The sequence below is a fragment of the Pterocles gutturalis genome, unplaced genomic scaffold (genome assembly GCF_000699245.1).
Source record: "Pterocles gutturalis isolate BGI_N339 unplaced genomic scaffold, ASM69924v1 scaffold33908, whole genome shotgun sequence".
NCBI lineage: Eukaryota > Metazoa > Chordata > Aves > Pterocliformes > Pteroclidae > Pterocles > Pterocles gutturalis.
Genome location: NW_010126772.1, coordinates 5,344 through 27,693, shown reverse-complemented (window position 1 = coordinate 27,693; position 22,350 = coordinate 5,344). Strand labels below are relative to the sequence as shown.

At 37.7% G+C, this 22,350-nt stretch overlaps 1 protein-coding gene across 1 annotated transcript; it reads right to left on the bottom strand.

The window, feature by feature from the left end:
* Positions 1–487: 487 nt before the first annotated feature.
* SECISBP2 (SECIS binding protein 2) lies at positions 488–22,001 on the bottom strand (the record flags this gene model as incomplete). Its single annotated transcript, XM_010079087.1, has 15 exons — positions 488–597; positions 1,318–1,516; positions 2,281–2,435; positions 3,201–3,421; positions 5,183–5,312; positions 5,765–5,903; positions 7,921–8,090; positions 10,661–10,793; positions 12,004–12,123; positions 13,925–14,017; positions 16,882–17,040; positions 17,622–17,746; positions 20,058–20,145; positions 21,241–21,464; positions 21,872–22,001. Coding segments are annotated over 15 exons (2,196 nt in total), but the record flags the coding sequence as incomplete, so codon positions are not given.
* Between the last annotated feature and the right edge of the window lie 349 nt (positions 22,002–22,350).

Sequence of the window (22,350 nt, the reverse complement as noted above, 5' to 3'; positions counted from 1 at the left end):
ATGCCAGACTGACCACCTGAGCAGGTTTATTTAGAAGAAAAACCATTGAACCAACCCAAAATCAAAAACCAGTTGACATTATTTAAGCAAGAGTTAAAAGCAATCCCCTGCAAACCACAACCTTCTGGCTCATGGAATCTCTTCCCAAATAAAATTAAGTTTCTAGCAAGTTCTTTTGATATAACAATATACCAAAACTAACAGATCAATGCTAGTCCATAAAAACATTAAAGTATGCCAAGCCAGTTCAAGTGGTTCAGGGCTAACACAATTTGCTGTTGTCATATGCTACAGTAATCAGCCAAATACATAGAACATAAAAGCATTAGACCACACCTCGTGTGCTCCACTGTGTATTTTGCTTAAAGGGATTCAGAACACTTTATTTAGCTGACTTCAGGTATTTCTTTAATTAATTTACTTTACTATCCTCTTCCTTGGGGTCTAGAAGAAAAAAACTAAAAGCCCAATAGAATTGGATCTGGATTTACTGATGCTCTTCTGAATTCACTATCACCACGTCAGCAGTGGCACTCTTTTCCAGTTCCAGTGCATACTGGTTATACTCTTCTTCAAGTTTTCTCTTCCAGATTTTAACTAGGGAATATTAGAACAAAAACAAAAATAGGTTACTGTATAATACTTCATGAAAAACTTAAAATGAGAAGTCACACTAATTCTCTACCACATCCTCAAAGTAAGTACTGAGATAAGTTGGCACATGGATTCACTGACGTCCTTGTGTCCAGCCCCCTACTCTCATAAGGCTAACTGTGGAGGTCGATCCAACTTCAAAAACCTCAAGAGTCTTCAAAACTTTCAAAGAAGTTTTAAGTTGCCTAGTATCTGTGATAACTGTCACTGTCTGCTGGCTGTATGAGTAGAGCTGCAGGAATATGTTTCTAGAAGTGGAAAGCCTTTTCAAAACGTGAACACTTTTGGACAGGAACATGCATCTCAAACAGGCTTCAATACAAAATTTAAGTCCACCATAATTATAGAGTATGTATGTCTAGGAAAAAAACTTTAAGGATTTTTTAACAATAAGAAATAATACAGAAATAAACCTCCTTGGACAAAGAAATTAGTACCACCTGCAAGCACTGGATTTTAGAGAGGAATTTTCTCTAAGACTTTCTCGGCAAGAGCTGACCTCAAGTTTGTAACATTGGGGGGGTGGCAGAAATCACAGAAAAGCAGAATTTATCCCCTTATGAACCACTAAAGTGTCAGGTGTAATTTGTTTCATTGAAAATGATAGAATTAAAGAGCACTTTGAATGAAAACTGAACCAAAACCAAGTCAGTAAACACTCACTATAATTTGGTACATCCTCAGAGTCCCTGGAAGATGTTTTACCAGTTTCTGATAAGCCATTGTTTTCATATTCAGTGGTTAAGACGCTGGGTTGGGTTTCTTTCAGTCCTCCTTCAGCTTCCTTCTCTAAAGCTGCTATCATATCTTTGTAGGCCTTCCTGGCCTCTGTTGTCAGTTGTACCATTCTATGAAAATGGTCCTACGGAAATAAAAAATATTAGTAATCTTAAATCATACAAGTTTCAACATCTCCATGAAAAACTGTAATGAATATTCCTTATTCAGAACATGTGTGTTCATATATAAAAGTTGAAACCCAGAATAGCTGGGTTTATAGTAAGTAAGAACTGAAAGGAAAACGTGCCTAGGGATATTTTGATGCAAATCAGGAACGAATTTTTTTTCCTCAACCAACTAATACAGCTCTGTTCACACGACTAACCACTGCAAAGCTTAAAACAGTGTTCTATATATTACATCCATTTTCAAGGCAAGCTTGTTATCCTAGAGATTCTTTCAAACAGGTATTCAGCTAACCACAAGGCAATCTTTAAAATTATCTTCCATGCTCACCTTTGGCCTTAGCTTTTCCCCTACTAGATGATTGTTTATAAGCATCCATTGGCTACATAAATGCTACAACTGCAGAGCAGCTAAGTAGGTATAAAGACATGAAAAACAAACCATTTATAAACATTTATAAAAACACCATTTCTGTTGAAAAAGAAGTTTTGTATAGAGATCTCAATGGACAGAATGTCAGGAAGAGATGTCCAGACTACTTTTTTGAACAATGCTGCGTGGCTGTACTTCTAAAATCAATTTCTCATATAAGCCACTGACCTGGGATAAAGAGTAGAAGTGTGCAAAAGCAAAACAAACAAACAAGACCTTAAAGTCAGAATATTTTTCCCCTTACATGTAGAAAGTAAACAAAACATGAACCTACACATTTCAGCTTACCTGAGCCCCATCATAGCTAAAAATTCCCACCACACTCACAGGCACTGCTTTGTTCACACAGCGGCCTAGGGTCTTGCGATTAAGGGCAAAAACAAACGGGATATTCTGTTCACAGGCGCAGTCAATAATATTATGGAGAGTCTCATCCAACCCACCTGGAGCAGACAGTAGGATTAGCAAAGAATGACAGTATACAAGTTGATTATAACTAAAGGACAGTACAGTTAAAAGATGGCAAAAAATACCCTAAGGTTACAGTTGCACTTTGAAATTACAAGAGCTTATAAGAAAAAATACATGGATCTCAATATGGCGTTAGGTCTCCATTTTTAAAGGAGAATTGGACTTTTTTTTCTTAATTCTTAATTGGCAGTATCCTTAGACTGCTACTATTCTGTATTTTGTTATATGTGTACTATAGTCTAATCTAGTATTAAAAAAAAAGACCCAGCTGCTAACCAATTATTTAAAAGTCAATACAAAGTAATGACAAAAATTACAAATTTTAAACAAACTATCATTGACAACTTATTGTCAATCTGTGGCCTAAAAGAGACTGATACAGCCGGACTTCTTGTGCTGGGACAGCTGGCATTAGTAACCTTTATCTCTTCTGAGCTATGCCAGTACAATCTTTTGTGCAACTGTACTGCAAATCGGTAACTAAAGAGATCCTGGCTTCAGATAACTTCCCGCCCCTCTCCTCCCCTGCCCCATAGTCTTTACTGAGCTTGCACGCCAGCTGTGCAGCAGTAAATGATCCAAAGAAGGAAAGCATCTTCTTTATACGACTAGATTTTAAAGGCTACTCAAATAAGTTATTCCAGTAATAATACTGCTGCCAGTATACTGAGTCTACCTTTTTTACATTTCTTTTATTAAACAAACTCCCTCCCCTTCCCCCCCCCCCACTTATTTACCCTTTGACTGAATCTTTTCACAGTCAGGAGAGATGATGACACACTTCAGTTTTTTCAGCTTCAGATGTTTCAAAACTTCTCGAAGACCCATAACAAGCCTGCGTTTTATCTTGGCCTTTACTGGGTCTTTCTGATACAACCGATCTTGGAAACGAACCAGTTCTTTTAAGAGATCAGTCACACAGCTATTAACTTCTTTACTAAGTACCTGGCTGCAGTAACTGGAAGAAAGAATTAATTGTTAAAAATCCTAAAATTACAAAAGATGTAACACATAAATATGCAATACATAAAATATGTAGCGTATATAAAATATAAACAGTTTACCTTCTATTCTATGTCTTTGTGGTTTTTTTTGTTTCGCCTTGTCATATACATGAAAAAAAACATTTACTTAAGATTTTTTTCAGTGTCTGAGAAAGTTTTGTTACTTGTGGTATCTGGCTCCCCTATCAAACTATACTAAAAATACATACACACATGCACAGTAAACCTATAATATATATATTTTATACTAATACATATATATGTACATGTTTGTCTACATTTTTCTGAGGGCATTTATTTTTACCTATATAAATCAAAGTACAGCAACCAAAGTATGAAATTATAGTTTACTTCTACAAAGACAAGGCTACTTATAACAAAGATGGAAATCTGGATCAAATTCCTCCTCCCCAGGTTTGTATCTTCTGTGTTATCCTATTTTTTATCACACTACATCCCGGTGGTGTTCGTTAGGAAAAGATAAAAATGTATGTACTTCATCCTTCTAGTAGCCCCTGGGAAAGATCAGGGTTCCAAATTCTATTTTTCCCCCATCTTTTACAAAAAGAACCGTTCAGTAAAGAAGGGTCTCAAAGAGAAAAACTAAAGATATCTCAACTGCACAGTGAACAGAAAGATGCCAAGTGGCAAATTCACGTAACATTATTAGAAGAGATCCCAAGATCTATCCTGGATCTTAGAGATACTATTATCTCAACATTCCATTTACGTTACAAGAGTTTTTATTTACTATTTCCAGTTGATTTCACTAAGTCTTTATGACAAGTCTACTGAAACACTAAAAACTCTGAAAATCTTATCTAAAGACACAAAATAATTCTAAGCTTTGCTGAATGCTCTACAACCTGTAATAGATGAAACCAAGTTTCCCTGTACATACTGAACCCAAACTGTGCTTTCAATAAAACAGTGTTGCATAGACATTAATTAAGTAATTTCTAATGCAATTATAAGTTAAATTAGAGCTAGTGCATGGCATAAGGAAGATAAGGAACAGCCGTATCAATATTAATCTTTACTATAACATGAACTGCAGGAAGGCTAGTGGTGCCTTTATGGGAGGAAACCTAAAAGTTAAAGCATCGCTTACCTGAAGTCACTATTTTAAACTGTCATGACTGGATCTCTGATCTCTTCACATATAGTAATGACTAGTTCTTCTTTTATAAAGAAAGATGTATATGCTGTTTAAACAAAACTAAAAGTGTTTTCACATAATACCCCATAAATCTTCCCTTTATTTCTATGCTTAGCCACAACATGAAAATGTCACCTGTTTGGTCGCATTCTTTACATTTTTGTCACTTGGTGTAGCAGCAGAAAACTACAGTAAACAGTAAAAATAAGTGTACTATTTGTTTTCTTAAATATTAAACTGGTACTCCATTTATTTAAAATAAATGGCACTTTAACAGCAGTTCCTTTTCCTTCCTTAGCCTCTGATCATGAATTCCTGATCTTCTTTTTCCCCTTGAAGGAACATGCATTTTGAAGTGACAATTACAACAATGGACAGACTATTTATCTGGATGCAATTTCTTTTGTTGTGTGTCAGCTTACAGAAAAACCAAAAAAATTTACAACCTTCAGTCTAAACTCCAATTAGTGCTGCACAGAATGCAAGTATCTTGTTTGCAAAATGCCATATTAGTGGTACTGTGGAAAAATCAGACATCAGTACAATCAATACTTACTCTCTAAAATTCCTACTATGGATTTTTGGAAGATTGGGGGTTAGCTGCTTTGAAGTCATAGAACCTTCTGTAGCTTCCTTGATCCCTGTACTCTCCAGACACCCTTCAGCACCTTGTGTTACAGGAACAGCTATCATGTAAATAAATATATTTCAATTAAATACAGAGCATTGTGAAGAGACTAACTTGTTATCACTTGAAGATTCATTACCTCAGTATTAGAACAGTCTGTGGTAGTAGGGGAACAGGTCATAAATTTTTTTATTTCTTATTTTTTTATTGTTACACCTCTTTCTAAACAGATTGCCAGAGAGATGCAGGGACTCTCATTATGCCATATAATAAATCCAGCAGGCATAAAAGTGTTGAACAGTAATGAGAATCCAAATTACTCAACTACATTGTCTATCAGCTTTGGAACATTTCAAACTCTAGATAAGTCCAAGCTGAATCTTAGAAAATTCTGAAGTTACAGCTTTCATTTGGCAGTATTTGGTACACATTTTTGAAAGCACTAAGTGTGCTCACTCTCAAATCTCCATCTACACATGGTATTACATATAGCCTTCTCTTGAAAGATACCTGCTTGACTATCCTGTAGAAGAGCTTCACCTTCAGTAATATTTTCTGCAGACTGACAAATATTATCTTCCTTTTTTGGTACTGCTGTCTGTTCTAATAGGTGTTGCTGCTTTCGTTGTTCTCTCTCTTTCAGAATGATCTAAAAAAATACATACGCATACAAATCAAATCAGTTCAATGTCACACAGATAACAAAGTTTCTCTCACCGAGTGCTTACATACAGATCATTCATAAAGAAGTTTGGCACTATAATTCAAAGTTTACAACATTTGGGTTTTTATAATTTGCACATAAAATAAGATATTCCCTAAATCTACATAGAAAATTACTTTTTCCTTGATTACCAATGTCTGGATGGGGAAAATAATTATTAGGGATCAACTACAGGGACACAACTATAAGCAGCGATTTGCTTCACTGCAGTGAAGCAGGTGAAAGAGTCTCCCTTTTTATGTTTCTTCTTCATATGAAACATCACTTCAGGCAAACACTCAGGTACATATATATACAGATACACACACACACACAGAGTTACTCTTCCCCCTTATTCCCCTGGTAAAAATCTTGAGTCAGTTCAATAGATCACTGTCTCTGAATTTGCTGGTTGAAGAAAAAGAGAAGAAATTACCATGGATAGCTAAGCCATATGGTACATAGAAGGAAGGAAAGACATATGCTAGATTCAAACATGCTACCGCAGGTGAAAGCAATAATCAGTTTCCTGAAACTCATCTCCCTCTCTGCCTTCACAGCTGCTATGAAGCAGTTACTGTATGTATGAGCACTAGCTCGGGTAATCTGAGTACTGGAGTACTGTGTTCAGATGTGGGGCCCCCAACACAAAAAAGACCTGGACCTGCTGGAGCGAGTCCAGAGAAGAGCCACGAAAATGGTCAGAGGGCTGGAGCACCTCCCCTATGAGGACACGCTGAGAGAATTGGATTTGTTCAGCCTGGAGAAAAGAAGGCTCTAAGGATACATAATAGCAGCCTTCCAGTACCTGAAGGGGGCCTACAGGAGAGATGGGGAGGCACTCTCTATCAGGGAGTGTAGTGAGAGGACAAGGGGTAACGGGTATAAGCTGAAAGAAGGCAGATTTAGATCAGATATTAGGAAGAAATTTTTTACTGTGAGGGTGGTGAGACACTGGAACAGGTTGCCCAGAGAAGCTGTGGATGCCCCATCCCTGGAGGTGTTCAAGGCCAGGCTGGATGAGGCTTTGAGCAACCTGGTCTAGTGGAGGGTGTCCCTGCCCATGGCAGGGGGGTTGGAACTCGATGATCTTTAAGGTCCTTTTCAACCCAAACCATTCTATGATTCTATAATCTGCCCAAAATTTTTAATTAATTACACCACAGAATCTAATTGCAAAAGTAAATTTCTCCATTTGCATTTGTCAAAGATGAACAAAGAACAAAAATAAGCTCCATACCATACTCAGAACACAATTGCCTACTCAAGCCTACTTTGGAAAATACGTGGCATGAAGGTAGAAGAGCCAAAAGGCACAGTAATTAGTATCACCCTCTAGAGTCTGTTAGATGTTGCTTATATTGTACAGTTCTCAAATTCAATATAAGCAGCACAGAATGACCACTAAACCAGGTTCACTAGCTCTGTAAGAATTTTCTACAGCAAAAAGTGACCTAGTGATGCAGCAGTATCTCAAAATACTCTGTATAGAAGACATATAGGAAGCAATACGAATGGGCAAGAGAGAAGATACAAGAGAACTTGCCAGGTAGATCTAACACTAGCTGCTGCACAATCAGCTGACATTCTGGCTTGGAAGTGCACAGAAACATTAAATACTACCTTTGTTTGATCGATTCTCCCCTGTCCTGCAAATAAGCACATCTTGTCCAAACCGAGTAAGATTTCTTTGGATGTCTCCCGTACCAATAATGTGTAGACACTTTTGTAGTGGCAGTTCTTCAGCTATCAAGTGATTTAAGTGAGAAAATATATTTTGGGGGAATTTGTATATGCTATTTAGCAAGACTCTCATCTTCTCCTCCTCTCCTCCTTTTATTAAACCACAGAAAGCTAAAATTGAATTCGGACAAGTGGATGCTGAGATGCAGATCTCCACAGCAGAAGGTTTAACAGACTCACAGAGTAATTATCATACTATTCAAGGTAAAAATATGAGCACCTTTTTAAGAGGTGTTGGTCTCTTTGCTTTAGGGACTTCTCTCTGTTTCCCTTTCTTTACCAAAGGAGCGCTGGAATCCAAAGGGTTATGAGGCATCTTTCCTTGGTTTAACCGGTGACTTTTTGTGGTTGTAGCAGGTTCTTTAGAAAGCAATGGTATAGCACCACCAACTGAGATAAAGAAAAAAGAGTCTGCATCAGACAACTATAACAAATGCCTACACTAGAATCCAAACCAAGGTTAATGACTGGATTAAGAGTAGTACACACATACTAAATTTGTGTTGTGTTGCGATTAAGAATATTTATAGGCACTCCTGCATCATTAAGCAATGCTATTTAATCAAGATACTCCCTCAAAAAGACTGTCATATCTTCTAGATTTATTATACAGCTAGAATCACAAGCTCTGTCCCTGAATTCTCAAAACCAGAATTTGGCAAAACACTGCACTCCAAGCTACTTTCAACTCCATGCCATGTCAGCTTGGTAAACCTTCAGGCACCTTAATGTTTCATGGTAATGGCGTTTCCTCCTCCACAGATTCTGTACTGCGTTAAGACAAATACTGAGTTACAGTACTACAGGTTTTAGATTTAATTGCTGTAAATAATCTGGAGCACTCCTACCATTTGTTACACCTTAATGAAGTTGGATGAAGTTAACTGGCAGATGGGCAATGAGTAATGCAAAACTACAGCTAAGTCTCTTTTGCTTAACCAGCACAGCTCTCAATTTTTCAGAGGGTTTAGAGAACCAAGTCTTTAAATGACTGGCCAAGTCACTGAACCTGGACCTTCCAAACCATAACCTCACCCCCTAAAAACTACTCTCCCTTTTCAACTCTGTATTACTAGGAATTGCTGTATCCTGCAAGAGCACTTTGTCAAACTTCAGTTACCTGCAACATAAGCCAGATTACACTAGCAAGTCAATGAAGAAGACCACATTAGTATCAGTGGAATGTGCTTGAAACCTTTGTGCCTCAGGCAACCTCTCTCCCCTAAAAAACACCTAAAGCTTCTAGTAGCTTGTCTTAAACCACATTCATTTACTGCTTCCAAAGTATTTATAAGCTGATCCACCAATACCACTTACAGTACTATTAGCACAAACACTTTACTTACAAAACTGCTGTAACACAACTTTTTTTTTGGCGCTGTTTAACATAGGCAAATTGAGAACAATACCAAGAACGTGGCACAGTATGTTAGCACAGATGGTGACAAAAATTAAAGCTGGATTTGAAGCAATATGTAAGTATACATCCTGTAGACACATATTTCCTTCACTGTGCACATCACCTCCCCATTTCAAATTCATAGTTCTCATGTTCCTGAACTTGATGGCTTTTACAGTTTGTGTCATTTTGCATGACTGATGCATTTCCAAAACATCATTTAAATTCAAATAATTACTGCATTACTATGCTGTTCCATCCATCCATTATTTACCAAATGAAGCACTGAGCAAAATTAAATAACTTTGTCTACAGTTGCACTCCTTGCCCTTCTTGTTCACTGTGCTTCTCTTCTGGTTACAGAGATCAGCACAATGCCATTTCACAAATTAAAGTTAGGTTTTGGTACACACCAATTCAATGGGTGCACTGACTGTTAAAAAAAAAGTATAAAGCCGAGGTAACATATGCCTTATAGTTCCAGGATATAAACATGATGCATCAATTTCTCTTCTGCAGCAGATTCAGACACAGGCAATTTAGTATTAGAAAACAGGTATTGTGACCCATACCTTTGTGTTCCACCATCTACTCACCAATCCATGCACTGCATAATTTTACATAAACAAAACTAGTGATTAGCACCCCTGCAGCATTGAGTTTGACTGACTCAAATGAAAAAAGAGATCAACTGCAGAAAAAGAATTTAAAAGAGCATCTTACAGATTCTCTCAGTTAGTGAAGGAAAATCTCATCAATACTTTGTATGTTGAGCTTTCTATTTAAAAGCTCAGCTACCACATCAAACATTGTGAGATGAATTCTCTTGTGATTAGCTCTCCTTCTGAAATGATTGAAAAAAAAAATCTTTACTGAAATAAGGAGAGACATTTTATCATCATTGAATTCTAGCAAACATCATGTTTCTTTTTGCAAAACATAACTGTACTAACATAGCCAACATTAAATTTGACAGTAACACTGAGTTACTTGTTTCTGCTTCCTGGTTATGTATCCACAGGGTCTGAAAGATTCTCTTCATCACCAAAACCCAGCATTCTGTTAACAGCAACTGTTTCACAATTATCAAGCATGGCGAACTCATCCTTTGGGTTGGGCTGATCAACTCTCGTGTAACCCCTGTGTTTGCAAAGGAGCTTTTTCACTTAAGTTACAGCTCCAGGATTTTTGTCATCAGAGGAGCTTAAGAAAGCCTTTGTTACTGTGTAGCCCCTTCCTGTAGATTCACATCACAATAGTAACACGTTTTTAAGACAAAGTAAAAACCAATCATACCTCGTAATATTTAAGGTACTCTTTTACAAATCATTGTCCTGAAGATCTGTCATTCCCCAAGTCTTCCTCCAAACAATTCAGACTACCCAGACTTTTCAAAATTTTTTTAAAAATAAACTTTCATTTTCTTTTCTATCTTGTGAACCTTGCTCCTGCCTGCGTATTCAGAGATCATTATACATATCAGAAATCAGGCTACATTCAACGTTTGAATCCTTAAAAACAACTCAAGCTGAAAGAAAGGAAATTTCATTGTAACCAATACCTGAAAACACCACAGGTTTAGAAGACTGTTTTGACTTCTGTGCCTGCTGCTTCTGCTCCAAGACTGCCAGCATGCCACCCAAATCCAGTTGCACAGGAGTTTGACTCTTCTTACCACTGCTCCTGGATGTTTCCTGAACAAATTCAGTACCAATTAGTAATGCTTTCCATTTCAGAATTTAAAGACTGTATTTTGTATGGTGTGTAATACACTCTTCACATCTTCATCCATGATACTTTTGATTTTTAACTTGATCCAATTAAAGTATTTTGATCTTTAAATACACATCAACTTTAATGTGAAAAATAAAAAATCAGAAACAGTTCAAATAACTTTTGAATAGCTACTGCAATAAAGCACAGAAGTGTAAAGTCTTTAATACAGCTGGTGCCAGATGCTTTATGTCAGGCTCCCATCTTGGTCAGACTGCCACCTATCTTTCAAAAAGAAAAAATGCCTACCAGAATTGAACATTTTGTTAAAAGTAAAGAAAAACTACTCTGTCAATCTTCCAGGGTATGTGACTGCAATACACATATATCATTATCTTCAATGCCTTCTTAAAAAAAGAGGTCATAATCTTTAAGAACCACCTTCTCATAAGCAGTAAGCTGTCAGCTTTGAAAAGAAGGCAAAAGGAGTGTCCCCCACGTGGCACCAAATTTCATGATTCAGAATATAAAAAGATTACAAATGAATAGTCTAGCAAAGACTACAAAAGGGCAAACTATGATGGCAGGACATGCTAAGCAAATGACTCACAGATTTTGTGCTTCTAGAAGTCTTATCCTGGAGGACCAATTCGCTGTAGGTTCTGTTAATAGGGTTAAGGAGTGTGACCTGCTCCTTCTAAGCCTAGGATCTCATCTTGCATTGCAGCTATGCCAGAACCTACTCACCAACACGGGGCTACTTATTGACCTCACTGTTGCTCTGTATTTCTTCTTCTTGCCCCAAGCTAAGTGGATCTCCTTGCCTCTTTCTCTTAATCTAGCAGAACCACTTTTAAGAGGTTTCCAGCTCCTTAAGACAATCAGTTTGTACTGGATTTATGCCACAAACAAATAAGACAGGTGAAAGAAAAACTCCTGATATCTGAAACTCGCAGACACTAATGAAAAGCTAGTATTTTTCCCTAAACACTGCATCACAAACTGGGGACCAGCAATTACTACCATTGAGTGTTTCTAATCACAAGGGTCTTGTCACTTATTAAGTACGAATCACAAAGTATGAATACAATCACAAATGAGCTTGGACTTATTCTTGTATTTAAATATGCTAACTTCTTTTGTCATTTTGAGTTGTAAACTTACTTATTTTTCAAACATGAATTAATTTACCTGCATTTTCTTTTTTTCTACTATAGAAGATGAAGCTTGCTTCCTTGACAGTCCATCCACCTTGGGACTGCCATCCAGTGTGGGAGACTGACTATTCCAAGGCTCTTCAGGGAGATGGATCTTTGAAATGTAAAGACAAAGGGTGACAAGGAGGAAGAGAAAATATCTAATGACACATGGAAAAGGGTGAAGTGAAGATTATATTAAATTCAAATGGAACACAGAGGGACTGAGTACACCCTCAGCATGCTTGCAGATGACACCAACCTGAGTAGTACAGTTGATATGCATCAGGGAAGGGATGCCACACAGAGCGACCTTGACAGAGTTAAGGAGTGGGCCTGTGTGAACCTCATGAAGTTCAACAAGGCCAAGTGCAAGTTTCTACACCTGGGTTGGGGCAACTCCCAGCATCAATACAGGCTGGTGGATGCGATTGAAAGAAGCCCTGCAGACAAGGATTTGGGGATACTGGTGGATGAAAAGCTGGTCATGAGCTGACAATGTGTGTTTCCAGCCCAGAAAGCCATCTATGTCCTGGACTGCATCAAAAGAAACATGGCCAACAAGTTGAGCGAGGTGATTCTGCCTCTCTACTCTGCTGGGGTGAGACCCCACCTGGAGTTCTGTGTGCAGTTCTGGGGTCCCCAGCACAAGAAAGACCTGGAGTTGTTGAAGCAAGTCCAGAGAAGGCCCACAAAAATAGTCAAAGGGCTGGAGCACCTCTCCTTGAAAAAACCCAAAGAGAGCTGGGGTTGTTCAGCCTGGAGAAGAGAAGACTCTGGGAAGACTCTACTGGGGCCTTCTAAAAGTTCGATCATTCACTGTCTGCTATACTACTTAATCAGACTCATTATTTCGTTCTTTTTCTCACCTTTTGAAGGAAAAACAGCAAAGCAGCTTCATTTTCAAGTACTTGTTATGGAGGAGTATGAGTGGCTTAATGATCACACATCTCTACAACATATGTAAGCTTTGAGAGGTTATATCCCACTTAGCTTACAAACCCAAAAGGTTTCTCTCATTTGAGGGGCAAGTCTCTTTAGCACTTTATAACAAACCTGGTTCGAAGAATTACTGTGGCTTTTGCTGCTCACTCCTCCCTGTAAATGCAATTTACTGCCTCAAACAAAGCACACAAGGGTTTTGGTTTTATTTGTGTTTTGTTGTTGGTTTTATTTTAAAAAAACCCACTCATATTTACAGTGAAACAAAACCAAGGACAAAAAATTTTAGCAGCAATACTAGTTTCACAGAAACAGAAACCTGGAATTTCACCTTTACTATTTATGTTATTTACTTTGCAAGAGCAATCATATTTCCAATCCTTGTGATTTATGTTTGGGATTCCTTCCCATATTGAATGACTTTCCAAATTAATCATTGGGATTCCTTTCTCTCACGTAAAAAAAATAGCTTAGCTTTGTATTTGATTTTAGACTCAAATTCTTAACCTTGCACAGTTTGAGAGCAAAGTGTTACACCACTCAGAGGCCCTTGCAATTTGATTGTATAAACAAAGAGCAAGGGCAGAAATTGGAAGAGTCTTAGTACTATTTTTATGAAATGCAAAATTAAACCAGAAAAATACCTGTAGGAAAATAACCTACATGAACAGAATTAATGTCAAATAACTTTGAGTGTCTGCAACAGAGGTATCTACATCGGAATTAGTAGCCCAGAGTTTAGGCAGCAGTTTAGAGACCAAAAGGTATGTCCTTTCAAATTATATGAATCTACTGAATACAGTGAGTAGTTCCTCACTGCCCACAGAGTACCTAAGGGGACTGCCACAGGCAGAGCCTCACATTATAAGCACCTTCATTTAGTCAGAAGAATTCCACCTTTAGTCTCATTTAAAACTTTCAGTCTTTCCCTGTGTATTTTCTTCACATTCACGTAATGTTGTAAGATTACTTACTTCAGACTGCTTTCTGACAGCAGATGATTTCTGAGATCCTAGTCTGCTGTTTCTATCAGAAGCAGCTCCCAGATCAGGAAACTCCTCAGCATCCTAAACAAATAAATCAGAAGATGATTTTACAAGAACTATCAAGTCCAAATTCTCAAAACTGAATTTTCCTACATTCAAATTATTTACTCCATGCTTATCAAACATCCATCATAGTTTGTTTCACTGTACAAAAGTTCAGAAATCAAGTGCAGTGCCCCCAACTATAATCAGCGCTAAAGTGCTTAGGTCATCTATCCTGTAGATAATTCAGGGCTGAAAGAGCTTACAAGAAAAATGCTTCCAACAGCACCTTGTTATTGCTGTCAGCTGATAGAAATTATTAGAGCTAAATGGCTCCTAAAGGACTGTTTTTCAGATCATTTAGCAGCCTTGCAAACAACTTCACTCTTCTTCCAGTATAGTCTCCAGCTGTGCAATTCTGCCCTAACCCTGTGAGTAGTGAAGAACAAAAAGGGCAGACAAAAGGGTAATAACTCTTGAGTACAGTATGGAAACAAAAAGATTAATCACTTGAGTGATTATGTAGGCTTAGACACAAGAGTAAATTTTATTAGCAGGCGATAGTTAATCCGGAATCTGGTTAACCTTAGTGCTGACAGGCTGGACCTTGCTGCTCTACACTGGTCCCCTTATATCCACGGCCTCAATCATAATGATCCTGATACAGGAGATTGATTTTCAATTCCATTGCTTCTGCTCCCACTTTCAGAGAGGTCTTTTCAGCTATGACACAATCCTACTGAACAGACTAATGCTTCTTCTGCAGCCCAGAAGACTTCATTTAAACAGCCCAAGCTAGGAAGCTCATGCGTAAGGACAGACACTCCTCACTCAATGGATTATTTTTAAAGAAGCTTGGAAGTATGTGAAAAGATGACTGCAAGGAAGAGAAAAATGTTTCACAAACACACTCTTGGAGCTTAGGGTCTTCTTGAATCAGATAGTACCTTCACATTTAAACAGCCCTCATGAGAATAAGTTTTTATTTCAGCCTATCCAATCATTCCTTGGGTTAAAATAAATTTCTGGCATTTGCAACTTCCTGTAGCAAAGTGAGTAATTAAAATCTAGCACTCAGTGTGACGTTACACATCCTTATATTTGCTTTTAACTCATCATGTGTAAGAACCAGGACATAAAATTAGGAGAAAGATGTAATAATTTCCTTTTTATTTCCTTGTCACTTCTGATTCCCGCTTAGCCATCTGTTTTAAAGACTGAGAAATCCTAGTTTATTCAGTTTTACCTCCCACAGAAATTGCTTCATAGTTTTGACTATTTTTGGAGCCTTTTGTCTATCTTTTTTAGTTCAAGTATGTATATTTTTTTAAAAAAGTGAGGGAAACACAAGAAAACAAAATCCACACTATATTTAGTTTGGACACATCCTGGATTTATGTACTGTCATAATCAATTTTCTTTTCTATTTTCCTAATAATTCCAGCACTTTTTGCATGTTTGACCAGTGCTACCAGCACTGACCTGATTATTAACAGCAGCTTCAATTTTTTTCCCTTCAGGGAAAATACCTAGCTCAGGGGCTGCCACTGTGTATAGAAAAACACGATTACTCTTCCCCAAATGCATCCACTGATGTTCATTAACAGTGTCTATAAATGAGTGACTCTGACTCCTGGACATATCAGAACCTTCTTAAATCTCCTGAGTGCCCAGAAGTTCTATGCATATGATCCTCTCATGCTCTTCTATTTCAAGATTATCACACAAGCATCTCACCCACTTTTCAAACTGACGAGTACACAAGCATTCCAACCAAACCAGGAGGGTCCGAAAGCTCTCCTCCACTGCCACAACAGATACCACATTCACATTACAGATTTCAGTGCAATGCATATGTCCTGTTACATTATTCTATACCACTTTTCTCCATTCTTTGTCTTCAACAGTCCCATTACCTTCCTACTGTTGGTAATGACCCTTGTCATTATCTTTCTTCTTAAGATGGTAAGTCATTCACAGGTCAGACATTGTATGGTAGCATACAGTAAAAAACAGGGATGTTCTCATGAGGGAAAGAACCTGCAGATCTTTAACTCTACCCATAATTCTCTAACAAAGAGGTCTGTAAACAGTCATTTCTTGTGCTGTTCCAGGACAATGAGCCACACAATAAAAAGAACGTGTAGCCACAGTTGTCCTCCACATTCTGTGTTAAAATTCACAGAACAGAAGCCAGCCAGGAAGGCTTCTTTATGCTGTCATGTCACAGACCGAACATTATGTACACTAGACCAACACGTGCACATAGTGCTGTACAATATTGAGCTTTCAGTGAAGCACTGTTAAACCACAGCCCATTCAACAATTCTCTAATGTGGGAGAGTCTAAAGCCTTCACGATACTGATACACAAAAGTATCAAAATACTACTATATATATTATAGCTATAAGAACTTGAAAAAAAACTGGCACTAGCAATCAGGAATGTAAGTAGTGACAACTGCGTTCTATAGAAACTCTTTCCAGATGTGAGATGGCTAGAATTGTAATACTGGTACCACATCCTTTAAAATTGTGGCACACTATGGTACCCAGTACATTTGCTGTCCCTTGTGCACTTTGCTCTCTGCAACAGTTACTACAGAATATTTTTAATTTAGGAAATCAGATGTTTATTGTTACCTGTTAACATCCAGACTCTCAGATTCACCATTCCAAATTTGCTTCTGCACTTCTCTGTGCTCAATGCATACACGGTAAGTCAAAAGTCACAACTGTTCCCTACCAGTAAGTTCTGCCAAACATCTCACCTGTAATGAACCTCAAACAATATCGTCTACAAATGTGACTTGAACTTAGATTTGTACAAAGCTGTGTTAACATCTGATCTTCCAATACACTCATACCACTTAAAAGAACAACAACAAAACCTTTTCATTGTACCTCAATCCTTGGCGGTTCCTGTATTTTAGTACATTCATTTTGAGGTTTCTCTATGTCACTGGGTGACCTTGTTTTTTTCTTCTTTTTCTTCCTTTTTTTCTTCTTTTCTAACCCTTCTTCAGGCTCAGTTTCACTAGCGTCATTTTTTGTTTCTGACTGCTGAAAAAAATCATGAGGTGTGACCATTAGAAACTGATTTATTTCAATAACACCTGTCAAAATAAATGCAAGTGACCACACTTAGACAACTACAGGGTATCTCAGTCAATCCAGGCTAGGACATTAAGTGGACAAGGAAAATTCAACATCTCTTAGAAATTCCGAGCTACTGCAAAAACTCTTCATTTGAAGCCCATTGCACAGTTATCAGAATGTATTGGGACTACTGAGATTTCAATAGGAAATATCCACCCAAATAAGGTAAGAGTTCCATGTTTCATGTCTCATTCTGAGGGTCAAGAATTGGTAAAAAGTCCAGCCTAAAAGTAATGTATTCAAATCAGCTATTTTGGAAGTTCATGTTGCTGGAGTAGTACTGTTTTTTTGACATCTTGTTATTCTTTTGCACTACAAGAGAAGAGAAATTCTAATAAGGACAACATAGCTTTGTATCACTTCTTAAAAGCTACACTAGACGTGGATACTGTACAGAGCCTAAGAAAAAAATGGCAATGTTTCACATAAAGAGACACAATCACACAGTGACAGAAATTAGTTTAGAGCAGACAATTCTCAAGTACCTTTGCTTCACTATCCTGCTTCCCTTTGCCTCTGGGAAGACCTTCAGATGCTGGTGATGATGCAATTTTCTTTGGGGGCTGTGCAAGCACCATGGCCCAAGACACATGTGGCTGAGCAGAGCCATCTGCAGGTGTTTCAGGAAATGACATCAGGAAAAAAAGTGATACACAAAGATGTCTCAAAAACATTTCTCAAATATTCAAAAGAAAAAGGATCAGTAATTAATTAACCAAGGACTAGCAAATACAGCAGAGAGCCATATTCTTTCTGAGGAAGGACTGAAATAAAACACTCATACATTTCATTTCTCCAGAAAGCTTTCTAGAATTGTAACTACTCCATATATCGTCCAGTACTATATACATACATTTAGCCCAATTAAATTATTAGTGTAAATCTATACTGTGTCATACTAATGACACACAAAAAATTCCATGCTCATTTTCTAAGCAATTTTTCTTTAAAATAATGAACTGCTGCTACATTTATATACAAAATTTCTTTAATATTATCCTACTCAGTCAGACAGCTTTCATGTACAAGGCCTCATCAGTATTTTCTACTTTCTAAAAACTTCACAGTTTTACAGACATATATACCATCTGAAAGACTTCTTAATATGCCTCAGTGTACAAGAATTTCACCCACTAACACTGAGGTATCAATGTTTTGAAAGAACTGACATATAACTAATTTTGTAAATATTCCTAACATACAGCAAATACCGAACAAAATCTAAGTTTTTCTTAAAGAACTGAACAATTAAATAGCATAATGGGTTTACATGGCAAGGTCTGTAGTGGGAGGAGGCTGCACAGGTGGCCTCTGTGAGAAGATGGACATGCCAGCCCCAGTGGCTCCAAAACAGACCCACCACCAGACACAGCTGAGCCCATCAGCAATGCTGGTGGCGCCTCTGGAGTAACACATTTAAGGAAGGGTACAAAACACTGTGCAGGAGTTGTGAGAGGGAAGAATAAGAAAAAAATGTGAGACAACCCTGCAGACACAAAAACCAATGAAGAAGGAGGGAGAGAAGGTGCCCCGGGTAACAGAGCAATCCCCTGCAGCCCCTGGAGCTGACTATGGTGCAGTATAGGCTGTCCCCCTGCAGTCCCCCAGAGGAAGGAGCAGCAGAGAGGAGCTGTTATGAACTTACTGCAACCCCCATTCCCCTGGGCCACTCGGGGCAGGGAGGAGGTAGAAGAGTCAGGAAAGAAGAAATGAAGATGAGCCTGGGAAGAAGAGAGGGCAGGAGGAAAATGTTTTCAGTTTTGTCTTTGTTTCTCACCATCCCACCCTATTTTTAATTGTCAACAAGTTAATATTCACCAAGTCAAGTCTGCCCTGTCCTTATCTTGACCCATGCGCTTTTTTACCTTCTTTTCTCCTCCTGTCCTGCTGCGGAGGGGGAGTGAGAAAGCATCTGGGTGGTACCAGCCAAGGTCAACACACCACAAACTGCTACTTTATTCTGGGGGATAGGAACTGAGGATAGTGTTTAAAGAAAAAACATTACCAGATGACCCTGAAGTTTCTGGAATAACTTCATCTTTAGAGGACCTTCTGAGTCATTTCAGCAGACTAACCTGTCCTTTACAAATCCTTACTGAAGTCAGTGGGAAGACAAGCACCAAACTGCCCAGACTGGTGCATGTCGGTGTATACACAGAAATCCAGTGAGAGGAATTTAGACAATTCAGTGCATAATGCCTGCGACACCTCCAAGACCGAGTCCTACTAACCAGAATCTTTTCTCACACAATTCCAGATTTAAGTATTTCAATTAAATTTAAATACTTACTTGAAATTAGCCACTTGATAGTTTGTGGTAATTAAAAAAATAAAAAGTTCTGCACACCCACAGCCAGACAACAGGTATATAAAACAAAAAAGGGGATATTTTAGCATCATAGTTCTCCACAGCTATCCTTTGTTTAACAGACTTGACAGAAATAACATATGCCACAGACTTTTAGCTACATACTAGACTCTAGACTGCCAGCTATTTAAAAAAAAAAAACCTCCTTATCAAGACTGACCAAATATTTACCTCTCATTTATTCTTGAAAAAAAATATGGAAATGACTCAACAGGCTTACAATAATCAATACGCATTACTTTCTCTCCTCTTAACAACATGGGAGGCAACTACAGCAGTATTTGACCTTTGTGCACCAATGAAACAACAGAGAAGGAAGATAATCCCAGTTTTGACCTGCTGATGAAATCTATAAGCAAGAATGAGCTGTAAGTGGTCATCGAATTTCAAAGAAACTGATACAGCTCTATTTGCTTTTTTCTTTTGTAATGAGCTTGCTGTTTAATTCCTTTTTTACTTTACACATCAACAGATCCTCCTCCTTTAGTTTTCAAAATTGATGAGATGCAAGCAGTTAAAATACAGGAAAATAATTTCTGTCTGGAGCACTTACCTCTACCATCAAATGAAGAGGGAATTAAGCTGGCTACTGTTTCATCTAAAGTTTTTGATGAAGCTTTGCTTTCCACAGAAGTATCTTCCTGTAAAACACACAGTCAGACATCATAAAAGTAGGAATAAAACCACAGACCTAAACAGAGCTAAACATAAAAAACCCCGTAAGTTAAAAAATCCTCAACCCAGTCATGGAAAAAGGTGGAGGGAATTTTGTAGCTTGATTTTCTGTGTTGCTTCTGTTAGAGGAACCATCATTTCAACCCTACAGCATTACAAAATATAAGCAAATGCCTCTCCACTGCTGTGCAAGCAAGATGATGCCTTCTTACATTTTACAAAAGCATCCAAACAATGACTCTAAGAAGGAACAAGACGAAGTTTTAATCTCCCAAGTATATTGAAAACAAAGTCCGTCATCAAACTCAAACTAACAGTGAAAAAGGAAACTCAAGTGACAACAGAAAGGTCTTTTTTCTAATTGCACGGGCAGTTTTCCACTGAGAGGCACTGGTAATATTATGCTGCTTGGATCCTTCAAAATTATTCATCTTTAATCACTGTTGAAAACTCTGATTCAATATATGTGACATACTGCTGAATGTGTCAGTATTGTATTTACTAACAAAGAGATAATGAAGGAAATCAAGAAGAATAAAGTTAAATGCTTACATCTTAACAATATTTTTTTTCTTCCCTCAGGAATTCAGTTTCTTTTTCTGTCCTTTAGCACAAGACAAGTAAGTACAATATTCCAAACTTTTTAATTTTTTAATCTGTTAAAGCTGTTGGATAAATGACTGCTTACCTATTATTTCCAGGTGAGAAAGAAACCAAGAAGTTGTTAGGAAACCTCAGGAACACATGCTCTGTACAGGCAAGCTAGAAGTCTAGACCACAGCAGTACCAATCTAAATTCTAACAATACTTGTCTTTCCCCTATCTACTGGCAGCACAGACAAGGAAAGCATAACAAGAAAGCGTAAAAGAGACAGCAAGCACCGACACCACCATCTACAAGAAGAACCATAACACCTCTAGCTATGAAACTCCTTGCTTGCAAGGTACTTAAACAGGTCTTACATTACCACACTAAACACAAAATATTTGCATTGAGAAGTTCTTGAACTTCAGACAAGTTTTATTTCTATGAGCTCTGCAACACGAAAGCATCAGCTAACCTCTGTGTTCAACAAGAGAGACATCTGTGGTTGACTAAGGCACATAATGTTACTTTCCGATGAACATATTGGTCCACTTTCATGCTGTACATTCAGTGTCTCACCGCTTCCCAAACTCTGTGATTTGTGGAAATCCAGAATGGTAGCGTCAAATGCAAGTACAGGAAGAGACTCTGGTTTTGGAGTTTGAGTTGACTTCCTGTTTGTAGTTTTATTGAACCTGTCTGAATAAAGCATGTAAAGTCTAAATAAACTTGCTTATGACCATTTCTAGGTATGTTTTATAGTATACTAGTTGACATAACTACAGTAATTGTCACGAGAACTATTGCTACGCATAGCTCATATTAAAAAAGCAACCTAGCAATTATAACCAATGTGTATACACGACTCAACAAGCAAATGCAAGTTCAGACACTTGCGTAGGAAAATTTTCATATCAGTTTACACAAATTTGTTCAATCAGCAAAAAGATGTAAGTCACCATCTATTGTAAGAAAGCCACACAGGAAAGAAATCCTGTTCCTTAATTATTCCAGATTTAGAAACACAGTCACCAACTGGAAGCTACAGCACAGTCAACCATTGCACGTTCATCTGACGTATTTATAATTGAACAACACATTTGTACCTGGCTTCATGGAATCTCTGCTGCATGCGGAGGTCTGGAACGAAGAGCTGTTCACAATTCTCACAGAAGAGTCATCTTCATCATGCCTTTTCTTGTCTGCTTTTTTCTCACCCTCTTTTGATCTCTTCAGCTGCAAGTATTTGTGACATATTTTGTTGATTTTACTTGAACTTTGTAAGAAAGTCATCAAGTGTGCCTTGAGTTACAGTTAACTACCTCTGCATCTGGAGCTTAACCATCAAGTTAATGCAACATAGTTAGCATACCATAACCACAAATAACCAATAAAAACAGGAACAGCCGGTTAGATATTTGTTATTTAATTTTATCAATTTTATTGTCAAGTGTGCCATTGTTAGCACATATTATAGCCCAAGCAAGAGGGATTACTCCGTGTTTCTAGACAACTGTACTTTTAAGATCTCATTAAACACAGCACTCTCAACAGTTTAAAATTGTTTGGTCTTAAATCATCCAGT